General features: G+C 44.1%; 2 protein-coding genes and 1 pseudogene across 4 annotated transcripts; all 3 read left to right on the forward strand.

Moving 5' to 3' along the window:
* Nucleotides 1-3,064: 3,064 nt before the first annotated feature.
* LOC139222796 (uncharacterized) lies at nt 3,065-4,637 on the forward strand. 2 transcript variants are annotated; one of them, XM_070854664.1, is made up of 5 exons: nt 3,065-3,107; nt 3,218-3,919; nt 4,028-4,159; nt 4,237-4,280; nt 4,410-4,637. In XM_070854664.1, the coding sequence occupies exons 1-5, from the start codon at nt 3,065-3,067 to the stop codon at nt 4,530-4,532; spliced, it is 1,044 nt and encodes a 347-aa protein (XP_070710765.1). In that variant the 3' UTR covers nt 4,533-4,637. The 2 variants fall into 2 exon arrangements, with proteins under 2 accessions (XP_070710765.1, XP_070710766.1); XM_070854665.1 differs by having other exon boundaries at nt 4,031-4,159.
* A 1,592-nt stretch (nt 4,638-6,229) lies between these two features.
* Nucleotides 6,230-8,382, forward strand: LOC139222727 (uncharacterized). 2 transcript variants are annotated; one of them, XM_070854572.1, is made up of 5 exons: nt 6,230-6,293; nt 6,436-7,131; nt 7,224-7,343; nt 7,684-7,718; nt 8,158-8,382. In XM_070854572.1, exons 1-5 carry the CDS (start codon nt 6,239-6,241, stop codon nt 8,275-8,277), a joined length of 1,026 nt encoding a protein of 341 aa, XP_070710673.1. In that variant the 5' UTR covers nt 6,230-6,238; the 3' UTR covers nt 8,278-8,382. The 2 variants fall into 2 exon arrangements, with proteins under 2 accessions (XP_070710673.1, XP_070710672.1); XM_070854571.1 differs by having other exon boundaries at nt 6,234-7,131.
* A 3,068-nt stretch (nt 8,383-11,450) lies between these two features.
* On the forward strand, nt 11,451-18,819 carry LOC139222819 (uncharacterized; annotated as a pseudogene).
* The last annotated feature ends 1,000 nt before the right edge of the window (nt 18,820-19,819 follow it).

A 19,819-nucleotide genomic window follows, 5' to 3' on the forward strand; every position in this document is an offset into this window, starting at 1 on the left:
CTAGTAAAGGCTTCATCAGATCACTGTGATGTGTTCTCACTCCTGCAGCAAATCAACTGCAAAGGAAAAAAAACAAAAAAAAAAACTTCTCACTTCTGAGTTCCTGCTCTGGTCAACTTCACTCACATCGACTTTAACCCAGGTGGTTTCGTCATCTCCCCCTCTCTCACCCCCTACACTCCCGCCCAACGGGATGTCTTTGTGGTTTTGGTCTTTGTTTGTTCCAGTCGCTTCACAGTAGACACAAAACGCCTCTGCTCTCTCACGTCTCATTCGCATAAATATATATATAAAGTTGAACCGTTACATGCTCCTGACGCAAACACAAGCCACTCTCTTTGTGTTTAAGAGGACGTACCAACCAACCAACTGATCTGGTTTACTTTATAAGTAAAAAAGAAACTACATTACTGGCACAAGATGCATCAGCTGCCCGAGGCGGTGTTTCCGACCAGCTATCACCAACTACACGACTACAGGAAACCAAGAATACCGTGCAAAATACTCACCTCCACTGTGTCCACACTTTGCTACAAAACCAATATGTTGTTTTTCTAAAAGAAAGTATGAAGAGTAGGATGTTGTGGGAGCGTGATTAAATTAAAGATATTTTCTCATGTTGTAAACCACAGCAGCAGCTAGTTCTGTCTGGCTCCACTGGCGTAACACAAAGTCTGAAAAAGCCTGGAGACGGCATGGGATCTAAACCTCCGACAGGTTTTAAAAGGTTTCCCTATCTTTTCTGGATTTAAAAAATCCACCTAAATAGGCTGCTATAGGAGTATAAAATCATATGTGGTTTTGACATGGAACGGTCAAGTAATTAAAAAAATGTGATATTTATTTTATTTTATTTTTCTAAATGTTGTAGATTGCTCAATTAAACTCAGCCAGCTGAAGCTCAAGTTCATAAGATCCCTTATTTCACAAAATCAGCTCCAAATGACAGCTTTTCATACACACTGCTGTGGACAGATGCTCTGCAGCTTCCTTGTCCTCCAAGATGGTAAAAAGTGACAGACCTCACACTTACTTATATAGTAAAACGTGTTGAAGTAGTTATAATCACATCACGTATGTGCATGACCAGCAGCAGACAGCATCAGTCATCAGTAACACCTGCACGCTCGCTCCATGCCACAAAAAAAAAACAACATTCTAATCAATTCTACTTGGATCCTCATCTGGTCAATACAGCATCTGTTCCCTCTGTTTCAGTAAAACAGTGATCAAACAAAAGCAAATGTGTCTAGTTTGTTTGGAAACACTTAGGGTTTGCAGCAGATGACCGGAGCAAAAAGGGTCCACGTCCAGCACAAAAACACTACCTACACAACACTGAAATGAAACTGAAGTTCGACAAGCTGCCACTTGCTCAACTTGCCAAAACCACAATAAAAAAAAATCTTCTCAGCAAAGGGTTTCCACATTATTGTTTGCACTCATTCAAGTCAAGCCCTTGAACATACAGAGCTTTTTCCTCTTTTTATTGTTTTTGGTCAGACTCCCATTCTCTTAAAAGAAGAATTTTCTTTTTCAAGCTTGCTTGCAAGACAGTGAACATTAGGCCGTCCCAGCGGCAGTTTGCACGACTCAGGAAGTCAGAGTTTGAGTGAGAAGAGTGTTGGTCAGTAGTGTGTGAGTCAACAACTGAAGAGCTTTTACCGCAGTGTTGTTCGAGCATGTGCATACAGACCACAAACATCAAACTTTTGCATGCAGCAGCCTGCTGCAGCTCGATAAAGGTCTCCTGCATGACTTGGCAGTGCTGTTAAAGCTGCAGTGGAGAGGCTGGAGGAATTAGACATTTAGGCTATTAAAAGCAAGGCAGATGCAAATGCTCGACAATAACAAGACCACCTGACCACCTGAATTAGACAAAGACAATCAAAACCTTTAATCACATGTTCCAACCCAAGAAATCTTGAGTCCTTTATGTAAAGCAAATCTTAAACCCTCTCTAGCCAGCTACAGCTTTTTTTTAATTTATCACTTTTAAGTGACTGTTGTGTGACCAGCAAAATATAAGTTACAACAGAAATCAAAACTGGTCAGTCACTGCAGCAGGAATAAAGTGCTACTCATTGCTGTGAGCTGGTGATTTGTCAAAAGCACATCTAAAAAAGGCACAGCTAGGGCTAGCTAGCCCAGCACCTGGAGGCAAACGTTCTGTATCAGCAATCAAAGGCTTTGTAGCACGATCACATGCTCCAGTCAACAGACATCTTTTAGACATTGGGGGCAAATCATATCTTACAACGTAACACCTCATGAAGACATAAAGAAGAATCGAACAGCAAGAGCAGAAATGCGACATGGAATTAAATGCAATTCACAATTAGAAGCACCAGTAGAAGAACAAAACAAATGGCTGTATGCACCATCGATGGCAGCCTTCATATGTGCTCTCTGCCTTCGATGATGTGTACATGAGTGTTGTCTCACTCAGGAGAAGTTTTGGAACAAATGCTAGTTGTGACCTGAGGGGTATTAGTGGCAGGATGGGGCCTACAAAGTCACACTGACCAGGAAAGACCTGCAAGTGACGAACATTAACTTTAGAAGTTAGTTGGGTGAAATCACTTGACTTTATTTCTGTTTTTCTTTCTGCATCTCTCCCATTTAAACACGCACAACCCTGAAAACACACTTTCTTACACTTGCATCTTATAAATAATCACAAAGCACATCTAAATCTCACAAACAGCATGGCTGAAGAAAACAGCATGTTTTTCCAAAGTGAAAAAATCCCCTCTAAGCACTGTCCATGTTGTGGAAAACAACCACTGACAGGCACCAACCTCAACGCCCTCATTCATATATGGACATAAGAGAATTTCCTTAACATTTCCATGACATATAAGCCTGCTGTCACACCCACTGCCCACAGTAACAACTCAATCAACTCAATTACACCTCCATTGACTTCTCTATTGCACAAGAAAAAAAAAAAACCTCTTCACTAGCCAAAACCAGTCAGCTTAGCCAATCACAAGCAGCCTTCGTCTCTTTAGAGTGTGGTGCGTCCGTCAATACACAGGATTCAGACTGCAGAGCTTCAGTGATGTTGTTACTTTGCATTGTACTTGTACTTCTTAGCGACATCTGTGAGTATTTTACACTTTTTCACTGTTTCTATGTGCATTAATATTATTTTGAGTGAGAAGGATGAGGCTTTAAAGGTGTAAATAATATGATTTTATGCTTTTCTATGCAGGTCAGGTGCCGGCTGCTAACACCACCTCAGGGATAACGCAGGACAGTGGACTCATAGTGGCTGAAGATGGGCAGAATGTGACGTTGAAATGCTTTTCTACGAACAATGCTGTAACTTTCTTTTCTTGGTACCAGCAAAGCTTGGGAGGCAAACCTCTCATCATATCGTCTTGGATGAAGCACCACAAAGAAGCTTCCATCTACCCAGCATATAAAGACAGGTTCCGAATCTTACCAGAAAGCAAAGATGGCACCCACCATCTCATGATCACAGACCTTCACCCCTCAGATTCTGCAACATATTACTGTGGGACTTTAGAATTCAACACGATTGAATTTGGACAAGGAGCTTTCCTCCACGTCAGACCACCGACGTCCAACATCCGAGCTGCTGTGCATCAGCCAGCGTTGAAACCACTGCAGTCGGGAGACTCTGTGAATTTGAGCTGTACCGTATACGCTGAGAAATGTGTGGGGGAGCAGACGCTCTACTGGTTCAGACATGGTGCAGCTCAGCCAGCAGTCATGTATCTTGGCGCAGGACAATGTAAGCACCTCCAAGATGAAAAGGCTCATATGACAAAATGCACTTTGAACCTCGCCATAAAGTCCGTGAGCTCTGCTACTGCAGGGATGTACTACTGTGCTCTGGCCTCCTGCGGGGAGATAGTGTTTGGAAATGGAACGAGAGTGGTTATTGCAGGTGGGTGAGAGTAGTCAATTTTGCACACATTACAAGTCACAAGAGTCATTAAAGTAACCATGTTCATACCAAAGCCATATCATGTGTTTTCTCTAAACTGCATGTTAGAAGATTCTACCAAAGCCCCCCCCTTCCTGCTGCATTACCTGAGTGTGGCGTTGGCAGTTTCCATCATCCTGCTCATTGTCTTTGCTTTCATCATGTACAAGTTGAAACAAACCTCATGCTCTGTCTGCAATGGTAAGATTTTCAGGATAAATGTATCTAAATATTCCTGTATAGGCCCTGCTAGATTATTCATGTCTTTTGATTTGCAGGAACGGTTTCTCATCCGACATGTTCTGCAGCTTCTGATGCCACGGTAGGTGTAACAACTGTCTGACGAAGGCTAAATGTACACCTAGAGAATCATATCATAGGATCTTAATGACTTTCATATTTTCTATACTTTTCTCACATAACGATGGCTTTGTCACTTTGTCATTACCAGAACGAAGATGCAGACCTCCATTATGCTGCTCTGGGTCTGAACAGAACCAGCGAACGACTGAACCAACAGGAGAGCGTTAGGAGTGTTTGTGTGTACTCCTCAGTAAAGACTAGAAAACGATAGCTTTTGCCTTTACAGTCAACCACCTAAACAAATGATCTCCCTGTCCTGTCAATCACTCCACAAGAAAACACCTCTCGTGACTAAATATACAATATGAAATAATGTTGAAAGAAATAAAGTACTTCTTGCGTAATGTGTTTGTATTTGTGTGTATTTTATGTAAAATATCCTCTGAGAGTTACATGGATCAGCATTGCCGCACATACTTTGTGACACTGGACACAGTTATAGACGAGGCAGACTCATGAAAATCCCCTATGGTGTATAAATATCGGCTTTTGCCAGAAACATAAGCACAGGTCGCACCTTTCAATCTAAAGCCGACCGTTTACCTTCACTGCTGCGGTGAAGGTGGTGTGAACTATACGGTAGAAGTTTCCATAAGTGGAAACACAAGTCCCAGCAGAGCTCGAACACAGGAAGGCCGGCCCGCAGCCTCCAAACCACAGCCACTTGCACACCTCAGCGAGACGAGTATCGTGCACACAACATGCCTTTCAATTCAGGCAATCAAAATGTTTGTTTGTCATCCATGACTATATCCGTTTCACTATTTCAGTTCTTTAAAGCACATATGTACAAAGAGATGTGAAGCTATGCTTTTTAGGAAACATAATCACAATGGTATGTCCACAACTTGTACTCAGACCCCACAGGAGGATATTCTGATTGATGCAGTGCACCGAACAGACGACAAAAAAACATTCATCTACTGGTATTACAAGACTAAAGAACCAAATCTTACTTTACAACAACAGACATCAGATTCTACGACCAAGGGCTGCCAAACAACATCATGATACATCAAGATATTTTATGAGGTTTTTCCTATTTACCGTTACTATCATGAACGGTCAATGAATAAAAAGCATTATCAAGGAGACTCCAGTAAAATGTCTACCTGGCACAGCTTTCAGTCCCATATTTTTCACATAATTTTGTCGAGGCAAATCGTCTTTGTGGAGGATATTAGGGTAAAAGATATTATAAACACGCCACCATCAGGAATTCAGAGGTCAGTGTTGCATTTTATGTAACCTTTAGATCAAACTTTCCAATTCAGCTAAAATGTGTTTTTGATGGTTCCGGTACATCAGACCTGTTGTTTCTCACTGACCTTAGAAGACACATATAACACATGTTAGCAACAAGTGATTAAATAATTTCATATGAGGCAGTGCCAACTGATCAAACAGTCATGTGAAGGGGGGTGTTTATGGTCTGAGTCTTGTCCCTCCTCCTCACAGCACATTCTAGCCACAACCAGGGGTGACACACTGACACTGACACACCTAGCTTTGTGCATTTAAGACTGCTAAAGGTTACTACAAGGCCCCTTGACTTATTCATACAGCAGGCGAATGTGTAGTTTTCTCATATTCATCGCAGAAAATTCTACCACATGAACTCTTAAACATACCGGCCTCATGTGCACACTAGATATAACACATGAATTCTGTGCACAGTTTCCTGTATAAATCATGATTAAGTGACCCTTTTGAGAACAAATCATTCCAAATTCTGCTTTTATTTCCTTGCAAACTCTCTCAAAGATAAAAGAAAAAAAAAAAACGCACTGTGGGGGGGGGGCACTGACCATGTGATCATGTGAGTCTTTTGTGATTGGCCGATCAAACACAGATCAGTCTCTGAAAAGTGGAGAACATGTCGCGATTCTCTCCAATAACCACAGTAATTTCAACAAAATGACACCTCCAGCGTTTGCTTTGTATGTAACATGTGTGCTCTTGGGGAAAATGGGTAAGCTGCATCTTTTCTAAGTGCGTTTTTTACTGAAAAATATTGCCTCTGATGTTTCTTATATATTCTGCAGCACCTTGTGTGTTTCCCCACTCATGGTATGAAGTGAATTGTGCACTCACTTGCTCTATTTTCTCCTCAGCTCATGTGACTGCTGAACAAACATCATCATCTTTACGCTTCATATCAGTTAGTGTTGGTGAAGACGTGACTTTGGAATGTTTCTTTCAAAACAGTTTAACAATGACGCTTTACTGGTATAAACAAACGCTGGGGCAGGAACTACACCTCGTGTCTCGATTCTATAAGCATGACAAAAATGGCACTTTAAAAGGTGAATACAGGAATGATCCACGTTTTGGACTGGAGACTGCCATTGGTAAAAATCATTTGAAGATCTCAGATGCACGAATTTCAGACTCAGCTACTTACTACTGCATCAGTGGCTTATCAATCATGGTTGAATTTGCAGGGGGCACTGTACTCAGTGTAAAGGGTTCAGGTTTGAACATCCCTGCTTTGGTCCATCAGTCAGCATCTGAGACCATCCAGCCAGGAGGCTCTGAGACTCTGAACTGTACAGTACACACTGGGACCTGTGATGGAGAACACAGGGTTTACTGGTTCAGACACTCTGAGGAATCTCATCCAGGACTCATTTACACCCACGGAGGCAGAGAGGATCAGTGTGAGAGGAAACCTGAAGCACAAACACACACCTGTGTGTACAACCTGCCAATGGAGAGCGTGAGTCTTTCTCATGCTGGAACCTACTACTGTGCTGTGGCCTCATGTGGTTACGTAGTGTTTGGAAATGGGACCAAGCTGGACGTTGAAGGTAAGTAACTTTCTAGCAAAGATTGTCTCATTTGTTGAATAGTGATAGGAAAATGTGTGAGCTCTGTAATGTCTTCTAATGTTTATCTGCAGATGAGGTGGACTCTCTTGTGTATCTCTTGAGTGGAGCTTTAGCTTTCACTTCCATCTTGAGTGTTTTAATGGCTTACAAAGCATACACAATGTACAAGACAAACAGCTGCAAATGCACAGGTAGGCTAAACTGTCATTCTTTAAATCTGTATTTGTATATTGGGGTAAACAAGTAACTGAAGTACTGAAGCAAAGAACTAAATGCACTGATATAATTCATTAAGTCGACCAAATTAAGACAACTGTCAGAAAATCCACGAGTCGTCATAATTGCACTGATGTATGACTTGCTGGTCTTCATTGACTCTTTCATGTTATAACACTGGCTTGTCCTCCGGTCCTTAGATAGATAAATCCTTCAATCAGCAGAGCTGTTTCATTACTTTTCGTCCAAAAATCTAGCAAAAAAGATTCTCACCACAAGTGAAAAAGGCTTTTGTTGTTCATTTGTCTCATTCAGAGTCACAAGCAAGACCCTCAGTGCCACATGCAGGGGTGAGTATTTTTATAGTGTTGAGCTTCTGTGATTGTCACTCGATTAACAGTGAGAAAACAGAGCAGGAGGACGAACACAAAACAGCAAATAGTAACACCTGTACAATATGCAGTTTAATACATGACAAAAACTACTACATACCCTTGTGAGGACACCTGCAGATTGCTGTATGAAGCGGTGGCCGATGGTCTTCGGACAAACTGTACTTGGTGCTGTTCTTGTACTGAATTGGACTATTTTGGGAGGCGTTTCCATTATTTTGTCCACTGCTTGAAATGCAAAACCACAGCAGGAGAGAGTTGGCACCTCAGACAAATTTGCATCTTTCACTCCACAAAGGAAGTTACTGTAACAGGACTGCTCAGATGTCAGGACTTGTCTATATGAGCCAGGAGACATACTAATGTAAGAATTAACTCTTTGATATTTTATTTCCAGGGCGACCAAGATGAAGACAACCTCCATTATGCTGCAGTGAGGACGAACAAGGCCAACAGATCAACAAGGCAGAGAGACCCCACCCTGAGTGAATGTGTGTATTCTGGTGTGAAGCAGTAGAACTAGACATGTTTCATTTGTACTGTGTGACGGTTCAAACCAGCGTCTAATGGATGTAAAGTTTGACATTGCAAAGCACCAATTAAATGCATTTCTTAAGCTCCAGTTTGATGTGATGGAGGTGCCATATTTCCACTCTCACTACACTTGTAGTCAAGAACACAAGCACACATTACTGATGTCTGCGGTGACTTTGGACTCAGACACTACAGAGAGAAAAATCAATATGAAAGGAAAGTTAGCATCACATTGCTAAGGGCATGAACAGCTTTTTAGTTCACAAAGCAAAACCTTCGTCATTGACAGTCCGTACACGTGAAAGGTCAAACTCCCAGCAGCAGCATCTCAGAATCAAAGGGACACAATCGTTATGGCATTGCAGACTTGGAGCATGTTTGATACAGACATGACACCTTCAAGGAGTGACAACATCCACCAACATGTGATGTTGCAGCACAAACTAATCCACCTTGAGTGGATGGATAATGGCTGTTTTTCTTCACAGGTTGTTTACGGTAAGTGTGCTGATTGTAAAGCACAAACCCAGGAGACATGAGCACCATTTTTTAGCCTCTGTGTGGTCGGCCATCAAAGATTAGCTCTGAATCCATTTTAGTCATGTACTTCTAGGCCCCTCTGCTCTCTCTGTCTTCGTGGTTTCAAACAGCACGTCCCTGCAGTGTCTTCATGCACAGTCTAACTCTAGTGCCCAGACTATTTCAAGAAGATCAGACGATAATTATTTTAGCAATCAATCTGATGTATTCATTCCGTTTGTATTCACATCCGCAAACTAAAAAGAAATCACAAATATCCAAAGTAGCATTAAGGTGACCAGAAGGTCAAACAACATAACATTTGCACATATACACTCAGTGTTTGGGCTTTTTTTTAAATCATGTAGAGTGCAGCTAAATGTTACCAGAAACCATAAAGAGCTGTTGTGCTTGGGGAGCAATGTGCTCACATTAGTGTTGGCTCAGATATCTTATGTCAACCCACAGAAACCTGTTTCTGCCAGACAGACAGTAGTGTTGTACTGTTGTTTCATCCGAACAGTGGCCATTATATGTGTGTTTGGAAAGCAGATGATCTCTATATAACATGTTATTTTTACCACCAACACAAGCCACTACTAATATATACACTACCACAATATACAGGTGCTGGTCATATAATTAGAATATCATGAAAAAGTTGATTTATTTCAGTAATTCCATTCAAAAAGTGAAATTTGTATATTATATTCATTCATTACACACAGAGTGATATATTTCAAGTGTTTATTTCTTTTAATTTTGATGATTATAACTGACAACTAATGAAAAACCCAAATTCAGTATCTCAGAAAATTAGAATATTGTGGAAAGGTTCAATATTGAAGACACCTGATGCCACACTCTAATCAGCTAATTAACTCAAAACACCTGCAAAGGCCTTTAAATGGTCTCTCAGTCTAGTTCTGTAGGCTACACAATCATGGGGAAGACTGCTGACCTGACAGTTGTCCAAAAGACGACCATTGACACCTTGCACAAGGAGGGCAAGACACAAAAGGTCATTGCTAAAGAGGCTGGCTGTTCACAGAGCTCTGTGTCCAAGCACATTAATAGAGAGGCGAAGGGAAGGAAAAGATGTGGTGGAAAAAAGTGTACAAGCAATAGGGATAACCGCACCCTGGAGAGGATTGTGAAACAAAACCCATTCAAAAATGTGGGGGAGATTCACAAAGAGTGGACTGCAGCTGGAGTCAGTGCTTCAAGAACCACCACGCACAGACGTATGCAAGACGTGTTTCAGCTGTCGCATTCCTTGTGTCAAGCCACTCTTGAACAAGAGACAGCGTCACAAGCATCTCGCCTGGGCTAAAGACAAAAAGGACTGGACTGCTGCTGAGTGGTCCAAAGTTATGCTCTCTGATGAAAGTAAATTTTGCATGTCCTTTGGAAATCAAGGTCCCAGAGTCTGGAGGAAGAGAGGAGAGGCACAGAATCCACGTTGCTTGAAGTCGAGTGTAAAGTTTCCACAGTCAGTGATGGTTTGGGGTGCCATGTCATCTGCTGGTGTTGGTCCACTGTGTTTTCTTAGGTCCAAGGTCAACGCAGCCGTCTACCAGGAAGTTTTACAGCACATCATGCTTCCTGCTGCTGACCAACTTTATGGAGATGCAGATTTCATTTTCCAACAGGACTTGGCACCTGCACACAGTGCCAAAGCTACCAGTATCTGGTTTAAGGACCATGGTATCCCTGTTCTTAATTGGCCAGCAAACTCGCCCGACCTTAACCCAATAGAAAATCTATGGGGTATTGTGAAGAGGAAAATGCAAACCCAACAATGCAGAAGAGCTGAAGGCCACTATCAGAGCAACCTGGGCTCTCACAACACCTGAGCAGTGCCAAAGACTGATCGACTCCATGCCACGCCGCATTGCTGCAGTAATTCAGGCCAAAGGAGCCCCAACTAAGTATTGAGTGCTGTACATGCTCATACTTTTCATGTTCATACCTTTCAGTTGGCCAACATTTCTAGAAATCTTTTTTTTGTATCAGTTTTAAGTAATATTCAAATTTTCTGAGATACTAAATTTGGATTTTTCATTAGTTGTCAGTTATAATCATCAAAATTAAAAGAAATAAACACTTGAAATATATCAGTCTGTGTGTAATGAATGAATATAATGTACAAATTTCACTTTTTGAATGGAATTACTGAAATAAATCAACTTTTTCATGATATTCTAACTATATGACCAGCACCTGTATATGGGCTGTCTGTATTGATTATGGATATAACAGCCACCGCTGATTTGTGGGGAGAATATAGAGCAACCACAATGCACATGCTTAATGCTACATACAAAACGTACAAGCAATGTGATGAGTTATTTTGGATACAAACTTACCATTAACAGGACATTAATTAAGTTACAAAGTAAAATGAACCTTATAGATCCTGACTGCATGTGTGGAATGAAACAGGAGAATTACGAGTGGAAGATCTGTTTTAAGCACGTAGATGTCGATGCATTGAAGGCAGCAGTGAAAATGTTTTCAATGTTTCCAAATCAGCATCTTAGGTGGTACTAACCACTTGGGTGGTTAGCCAATCAGACAGAGTGTCCTCTCTGTAGAGTAGAGGTTCAGTTCATTCAGCACGGCATTACGAGCACAATGACACCTCTGAGGTTTGCTTTGTGTCTGACTTATCTGTTCTTGGGAGGATTAGGTAAGTTGTAAATGTGTTTGAATACATAATTTCATTATTTACTAGGATTACTTTTTTTATTTGATTGAATGAATTGCTCTTTGTGGATCTATTTTCTCCTCAGCGCAGATCACTGATTTGAGCTCGTCTATACATGTGCGTCAAACTGGTGGTTTTAATTCAGTTAACGTTGGTGACAGTGTCATGTCTCGTCGTGTGTGTTAAGTTGTCTGTCTTCACTTGTGCCTAGTCTTGTCTCTCACTTCCTGTTTTATTTTGAAACCCTAAACTCTCCTCTCGTTTCAGGCTGTTTGACTTCCTGCCCTTGTGTGTTTTCCCGCCAGTGTGATTGTCTGCCCCGCCCTGATTGTCTCCACCTGTTCCCCATTACCTTGTGTATAAGTAGTCTGCGTCTCCCTTTGTCTTGTGCCAGATTGTCTTGTCTTGTTCGAGCGTCAATGGTCCATAGTATTCTAAACCAAGCCATAGTTCTTCCATGCCTTGTTAGTAGTACGTATCTTGTCTTTGTAAGTATCTTGCTCAATTAAAAGTGTGTTAATCTGTCTCTGAGTGTCTTGCTTCGTGCATTTGGGTCCTCCCTGTCTCTGAGCCCCGTGCTTAACAGTACAATCTGGCCAGACATGGACCCAGCCGAAGTGAGCTCTTTTAAGACAGCTCTGTCAGCCCAGGGCTCCATGCTTTCCCAGCATGAGGAGCAATTTAAGGCCATCCACTGCGGGGTGAAGGATCTGGTTGACCGCCAGGGGAACTTCCAGGAGTCTGTGACGGCGCAGGTGCAACACCTGGCGGAGCAACTCCACCGGGTTCTAAGACGGCTGGAGCCTGCACCTCCTTCCCCAGCTGCGCCATCACCCACAGCTCCGCCGACCGATGCACCGCCGACCCAGTCACCTCCCCTGTCTGCTCCACGCCTCGCCTCACCGGAAAAGTTTTCAGGGGACTCAGGTGACTGCAGAACATTTATTGTGCAGTGTGACTTACACTTCAAACTGAACTCTGTCTTGTACACCACAGACCAGGCCAAGGTGGCATTTATGGTGTCACACCTGACGGGGAGGGCTGCAGCATGGGCCACGGCTGAGTGGTCTAGGCAGGCTCCTTGCTGCCAAGACCTAAGACTGTTTCAGGACACACTGAGTCGAATTTTCGACCACACCTCTCGGGCAAGAGAGGCTTCACGAGCCCTTCTTCGGCACAAGCAGGGGATGGGTTCGGTGATAGACTATGCCATCGGTTTCCGTACGCTGGCTGCCGACTGCGGCTGGAACACACCAGCGATGGTAGACGCTTTTTTTAATGGACTCGCGGAACCTATAAAGGACCAGCTGGCTCCGTTTGAGCTTCCCACGGGGCTGGAGGACTTAATAGACATGGCGAACCGAGTGGACAGCCGTTTAAGGGACCGGGCGGGAGAGCGACGCCGGGCTTCCAGCCAACCTGTTGGCTACCCGGGGCCCTCCTCTAAGCCGTCAGAGTTCCCGAGGATGGTACTGATGGCACCCCAGCCTTCGGGTAGGAAGGCACCACCAGCAGGCGGTGAGGAGCCGATGCAACTGGGCCGGACCAAGCTCAGCCCGGAGGAGCGGCGGCGGCGACGATTGGAGGGCGCCTGCTTTTATTGCGGGCAGCAGGGCCACCTTTTAACGGCATGCCCGTTAAAAGACAGGGCTCACCAGGTGTGAGGAGGGCACTGGTGAGCCATTTCTCTAACAATGACTACCCTCCTCGCACCTTGACTAAGGTAAGTCTCGGAGTAGGTAAGGGCTCCGGAGACCTAGAGACACTAATTGACTCAGGGGCTGACGAGAGTCTCATGGACTGGTCGCTGGCCAAAGAACTCCGGGTTAAGACTATTCCCCTTGACCAGCCCATCAGAGCGAGCGCTCTGGATGGGAGAGTGCTATGCCAGGTGACTCACCGGACTGAGCCGATTCAGGTAACCATTGAACCAGATCACACCGAACTCATGCACTTTCATTTATTTGACTCTGCACAGCACCCATTGGTTCTGGGATACCCATGGCTCCAGAGACACAACCCCCATATAGACTGGAAGTCAGGACAAATTAAAGCCTGGGGGGAGGCCTGCAGGGGGTGCAAATCTGATTTTATTTCTATGGTCAGAAACTCCCAGCCTGACTCAGTGGACCCCGCTGAATACCCTGACCTTGCAAAGGTCCCTGAGTGCTATAGGGATCTCAGGGAGGTATTCAGCAAGAAACGGGCCACATCTCTGCCTCCCCACAGACCCCACGACTGTGCTATTGAACTGCTTCCCGGCGCACCCATCCCCAAGGGACGACTATATTCCATTTCAGGGCCCGAAAGAAAGGCCATGGATGAGTATATCGCTTCGTCCCTCCAGGCAGGGATCATCAGACCATCCTCCTCACCCGCTGGAGCAGGTTTCTTTTTTGTGGGGAAAAAGGACGGTTCCCTCAGACCGTGTATAGACTATAGTCCCCTTAATGCAATAACCGTGAAGAACCGCTACCCACTCCCATTATTGTCCTCTGCCTTTGAGCTGTTGCAACAGGCTACTGTGTTCACCAAGCTAGATCTCCGCAACGCTTATCATTTAGTCAGGATCCGAGAGGGTGACGAATGGAAAACAGGGTTTAACACTCCAACAGGTCATTATGAGTACCTGGTAATGCCTTTTGGACTCACGAACGCTCCAGCGGTGTTTCAGGGTTTTATCAATGAGGTGTTGAGGGAGTTTTTGAATGTCTTTGTGTTTGTGTATCTGGATGACATTCTCATCTTTTCTCCTGACTTGGACTCGCACCAGGCTCATGTCAGGTTAGTCTTGTCTCGCCTGTTGAACCATCAGCTCTTCGTAAAGGCGGAAAAGTGCGAGTTCCATGTTTCCACAGTCTCCTTCTTGGGCTATATTGTTACAGCTAACCAGATCTGCATGGACCCTGAAAAGGTTAGTGCCGTCACCAATTGGCCAACACCAGGTAACAGAAAGAAGGTGCAACAGTTTCTTGGTTTTGCCAATTTTTATCGGCGGTTTATCCGAAATTTCAGTGCCATAGCTGCTCCACTGCATACTCTCACCTCTTCCAAACAGCCGTTCAGGTGGAACCCGCAGGCCGAGGAGGCCTTTAACCACCTGAAGCAGGCCTTCACCACTGCTCCGGTCCTCTCTGTTCCTGATCCACAACGGCAGTTCGTGGTAGAGGTGGATGCCTCCAACGAGGGGGTGGGCGCCGTTCTGTCGCAGAGGTCTGCGGCAGATGGACGAGTTCATCCTTGTGCCTACCTCTCCCGGAAGCTATCCCCAGCGGAGAGGAACTACGACGTAGGCAACCGAGAGCTGCTGGCTGTGAAAACAGCCCTGGAAGAGTGGAGACACTGGCTGGAGGGAGCAGCACAGCCATTCTTAGTCTGGACTGACCACAAGAACTTGGAGTACGTCAGGAAAGCAAGACGACTGAACTCTCGTCAAGCCAGGCGGGCTCTGTTTTTTAGCCGTTTCAATTTCACGCTGTCTTATAGACCAGGTTCCCAAAACACTAAGCCAGATTCCTTGTCTCGTTTGTACGATCCTGACCCTGATGCCATGGACCCCGAACCCATCCTGCCACTAAACCGTGTGGTAGGAGCGGTGTCCTGGCAAATAGAAAACGATGTGCAGCAGGCAATTGGTGATGACCCAGTTCCGAGCGGATGTCCTGACAATAGGCTATTCGTTCCTGAGCGGTTGCGCCCGCAAGTTATACACTGGGCTCATACGGCGCTGCTCACATGCCATCCAGGTACGAAACGGACAATTTTTGTAATCCGACAGCGATTCTGGTGGCCTACTTTGGCAAAGGATGTTTCAGATTATATATCTGCATGTCATATCTGTGCTATGAACAAGACTTCTAGGCAGGCACAGATGGGATTGCTGCATCCGCTGCCAGTTCCAACACGTCCCTGGTCACATCTGTCCATCGACTTTGTGACCGGACTTCCACCCTCACGCGGTAACACTACAATATTGACAGTGGTAGACCGCTTTTCCAAGATGGTTCATTTTGTGGCACTACCCAAACTGCCCTCTGCCAAAAGGACGGCCAAGGTAATGTTACAGCACATTTTCAGAATCCATGGATTTCCTGTAGATATTGTGTCTGACCGGGGGCCTCAGTTCGTGGCAAGGTTCTGGAAAGAATTTTGCCACCTCATAGGGGCCACAGTCAGCCTGTCCTCAGGATATCACCCTGAGTCAAATGGCCAAACGGAACGTATTAACCAAGAACTCGAGACATGTCTGCGGTGTCTCATTTCTCAGAACCAGTCTGCCTGGAGCGACCATCTAACCTGGGTGGAGTATGCCCATAATACTCTACCTACCACAGCTACTGGACTCTCTCCTTTTCAGGTAGTTCATGGATACCAGCCACCATTGTTCTCTGCCTCAGAGAGGGAAGTCACCATACCATCAGCACAGGCTATGGTGCGCCGCTGTCAGCGGATCTGGGCCGCGGCTCGCCAGGTCCTGCTAAGGAGCCGGGACCGGATGAAAACCACAGCAGATCGCCGACGCAGACCAGCCCCAGTTTATCAGCCAGGACAGAGGGTCTGGCTCTCCACGAGAGACCTTCCCCTCCATGTACATTCCCGGAAGTTGGCCCCCAGGTTTGTGGGGCCATTCCCCATCTCCAAAGTCATTAATCCTGTTTCTGTCCGTTTGAAATTACCCAGGTCTCTCAGAATCCATCCAACATTCCACGTAAGCAGACTGAAACCCGTCAAGGACAGCACTATGGTGCCTCCTCCTACACCTCCTCCACCACCTCGTCTGGTCCAAGGGGGTCCAGTGTATGCGGTCAAGCAGCTACTGGCTGTTCGGAGGAGGGGTCGGGGGCGCCAGTTCTTGGTGGACTGGGAGGGTTACGGGCCAGAGGAACGGTCCTGGGTCCCGGCCAGTTTCATCATGGACCAAGACATCATTGATGACTTTTATAGACGCCACCCTGACACTCCTGGGCCGTCAGGAGCCGGCCCTAGTGGGGGGGGTACTGTCATGTCTCGTCGTGTGTGTTAAGTTGTCTGTCTTCACTTGTGCCTAGTCTTGTCTCTCACTTCCTGTTTTATTTTGAAACCCTAAACTCTCCTCTCGTTTCAGGCTGTTTGACTTCCTGCCCTTGTGTGTTTTCCCGCCAGTGTGATTGTCTGCCCCGCCCTGATTGTCTCCACCTGTTCCCCATTACCTTGTGTATAAGTAGTCTGCGTCTCCCTTTGTCTTGTGCCAGATTGTCTTGTCTTGTTCGAGCGTCAATGGTCCATAGTATTCTAAACCAAGCCATAGTTCTTCCATGCCTTGTTAGTAGTACGTATCTTGTCTTTGTAAGTATCTTGCTCAATTAAAAGTGTGTTAATCTGTCTCTGAGTGTCTTGCTTCGTGCATTTGGGTCCTCCCTGTCTCTGAGCCCCATGCTTAACAGACAGCGTGACTTTGAGATGTTTCTATGAAAAAAAAAAATGGTTTACTGGTATAAGCAAACTCTAGGACAGAAACTGAGGATCATCTCTTCATTCTATACACATGATAAAAGTGGCACCTTCCATAATGACTTCAAGAACAATTCACGTTTCACACTAGACGCAGGGATTGGTAAAAATCACCTGATAATCTCCGATTTAGGCACTTCAGACTCAGCCAGTTATTACTGTGCAGGAGGCTATGGATATGATTTTGAATTTTCACAGAGCATTACAGTCAGTGTAAAGGGTTCAGGTTTGAACATCCCAGCTTTGGTCCATCAGTCAGCATCTGAGACCATCCAGCCAGGAGGCTCAGTGACTCTGAACTGTACAGTACACACTGGGACCTGTGATGGAGAACACAGGGTTTACTGGTTCAGACGCTCTGAGGAATCTCATCCAGGACTCATTTACACCCACGGAGGCAGAGAGGATCACACCTGTGTGTACAACCTGCCAATGGAGAGTCTGAATCTTTCTCATGCTGGGACCTACTACTGTGCTGTGGCCTCATGTGGTCACGTCGTGTTTGGAAAAGAGAGAAAGCTGGATTTGGAGGGTTAGTAATTTTGTAGCACATGTTTCATACATACTGTGGTGCTGATTACTGCCTCCTCAGTATTCTACAGCTCTGAAATGTCTCCCATTGTCAGGATCAGCAGATGAACCCCACTCTTTTGTCTTGGTGTATTTCTTGAGTGGAGCGTTGTCATTCACCACCATCCTGGTTGTTGTTCTGGTGTATGCAGTATGTACAATCAACAACAGAAACAGCTGCCAATGTGCAGGTAGGCTAACTGTCATTTACACCTTTGATAGTATATATTGATATACTTCATAGTGGAGACACAGCTATTTGAAGTTGGAATGAGTTATAAAGCTGACCAAAACAAGACAAGACTGTTGGAAACTGACATATTCTACCATGCCGATAATATCCACAAAGATAATCATTCCATGGTTTACCAATGAGTGAATCAGCAATGAACTCGTACAATAGATTTGTCATCAACAATTTGTGGAAAACTGTCCCTGTGAACTCAAATATGAACTAAAGACGCCATAAGTTGATGGAGGCTTTACAGTCTTAAATGATGCTGATGTTACAGTATGAAGTGGATTTAGTGTGGGTTTTTATTGATTCGTTCATGGTTCGTTTTCCATCATAATCAAGTAGAATATTAGTCAAAAAATACAGAAGTTAAAAGATTTGGTGTCAGCACCAGCTTAGTGAATATTCAAAGGTTTCATTGTGTTTTTTCTTAACCAGACTCAAGATCTTCAGCTGCCTTGAATCCAAATGAAATGGTGAGTATTTGTTAAACACTGTATATTACAGCATGACAGATAAAGTATAGGGGACGGAAAAAGGAACACTTTTCGATTCACTACAATATATCTAAAAATACAGACTGCATGCAGTAGCTGTTAGGTTTTACTGACCTGTAACCTGCACTCTGAAGAAACTATGAGTCTTTGGTTCTATGTTCCGCCTTGCATTTCCACTGTGAGAGGTGCTGTAATGGAACAGGTGTGCTGTTGTGTGTTGAGTGGTATGTATATCAGACAAGTGACGTGTATTAATCAGAATCAGAATCAGAATTACTTTAATAATCCCCAGGGGGAAATTGCATTTTGTTACACACAGCTCCAAAAGAATAAGAGCTGTATTAATATGGTGATTAAATGTTAGAATTGTATTTTTGTCTGCAGGATCGCCAAGATTCAGACAACCTCCATTACACTGCTTTGAGGGAACCCAGGGTCAACAGATCAGCAAGACAGAGGGATGACACACAAGATGACTGTGTGTACTCCAGTGTGAAACAGTAGAGCTGAAAATGTTTCATTTGTTTCTGTATAAGGATATGTCTAATGTATTTTTTATGGAAGATGATCATTGCTGTCAGATTTGACCTCACTGTAAAGTCTTACCTTGTAATAAACTTTAGGCAGCCACGCTTTCTTGATACAGTCGAATGTGCTGTTTTTTTACTCTCACTATAACTGAAGTGCACACATACAAACACACAACCACACACAACTTGTCTCAGTGGGGTCTATGATTCAGGTGTTAACATTTGAAAATGTAGATGAAACAAAATCAGTACACACAGTGGAGGAGGTGCAGAGAAACACGCCACTTTTTTTATTTTACAAAGTAAAACCATTGATCTTTGAGAGTGTGTCCATGATCAGAGAAATTAATGCCTCCTACTGACGGAGACTGAGTGTCGGAGTTATGTTTCATTTCCTGGTCTTAATCTAAACCAAGACACTGGCACAGTGGACACACTGGAAGATGAGTTGATTGCTTGTGAAAAAATATATGGGTTTTTTAGTTCAGGTGTGATTTCTCTTTCTCCCAACATTTCCCTCCAAAAGCATTTTGATATTTGCTCCCTAGTTAGGGGGGATTTCTTTATAGCAACATGTTGGTTAATGCTGTGCATTAATTGCTGATTGGACACCACAAACACAGAGGCATAAGGATTTTTAGCCTCTGTGTAGTCAGCAGTCAAACATTAGTTCTCACTATACGTTGGTCGTATTTTCTAGGATGGTTTTCTCTCTTTGTCTTTATGGTTTCAAACAGGAAGTCTCTGCAGTGTTTTCATGCAAAGCAGTTACACAGTATATCTCTCCTGTCCAGACTATTTTTGTAGATGATATCAATAAATTAGTGCCAAAGGGCTAAAACAGGCTTTATCAAGATAATAAATACTGATGTAATGTATATGCAGTCAGTCATTACATTGTTTTGGTCCATATCATGTATTTAGAGTGCAGTATAACTCCATTGCCTGGAACCCTCATGACCAGTGTTGCACCT

This window comes from Pempheris klunzingeri, chromosome 23, assembly GCF_042242105.1.
Source record: "Pempheris klunzingeri isolate RE-2024b chromosome 23, fPemKlu1.hap1, whole genome shotgun sequence".
NCBI classification, from domain to species: Eukaryota; Metazoa; Chordata; class Actinopteri; order Acropomatiformes; family Pempheridae; genus Pempheris; species Pempheris klunzingeri.

Coding starts and splice junctions, on each gene's coding strand:
- LOC139222796 (XM_070854664.1), top strand. CDS start 3,065: ATGTTGTTACTTTGCATTGTACTTGTACTTCTTAGCGACATCT. Junction 3,108..3,217: donor TGTACTTCTTAGCGACATCT/GTGAGTATTTTA, acceptor TTTTCTATGCAG/GTCAGGTGCCGGCTGCTAAC. Junction 4,281..4,409: donor CTGCAGCTTCTGATGCCACG/GTAGGTGTAACA, acceptor TGTCATTACCAG/AACGAAGATGCAGACCTCCA.
- LOC139222727 (XM_070854571.1), top strand. CDS start 6,345: ATGTTTCTTATATATTCTGCAGCACCTTGTGTGTTTCCCCACTCATGG. Junction 7,132..7,223: donor GACCAAGCTGGACGTTGAAG/GTAAGTAACTTT, acceptor GTTTATCTGCAG/ATGAGGTGGACTCTCTTGTG. Junction 7,719..8,157: donor CCTCAGTGCCACATGCAGGG/GTGAGTATTTTT, acceptor TTTTATTTCCAG/GGCGACCAAGATGAAGACAA.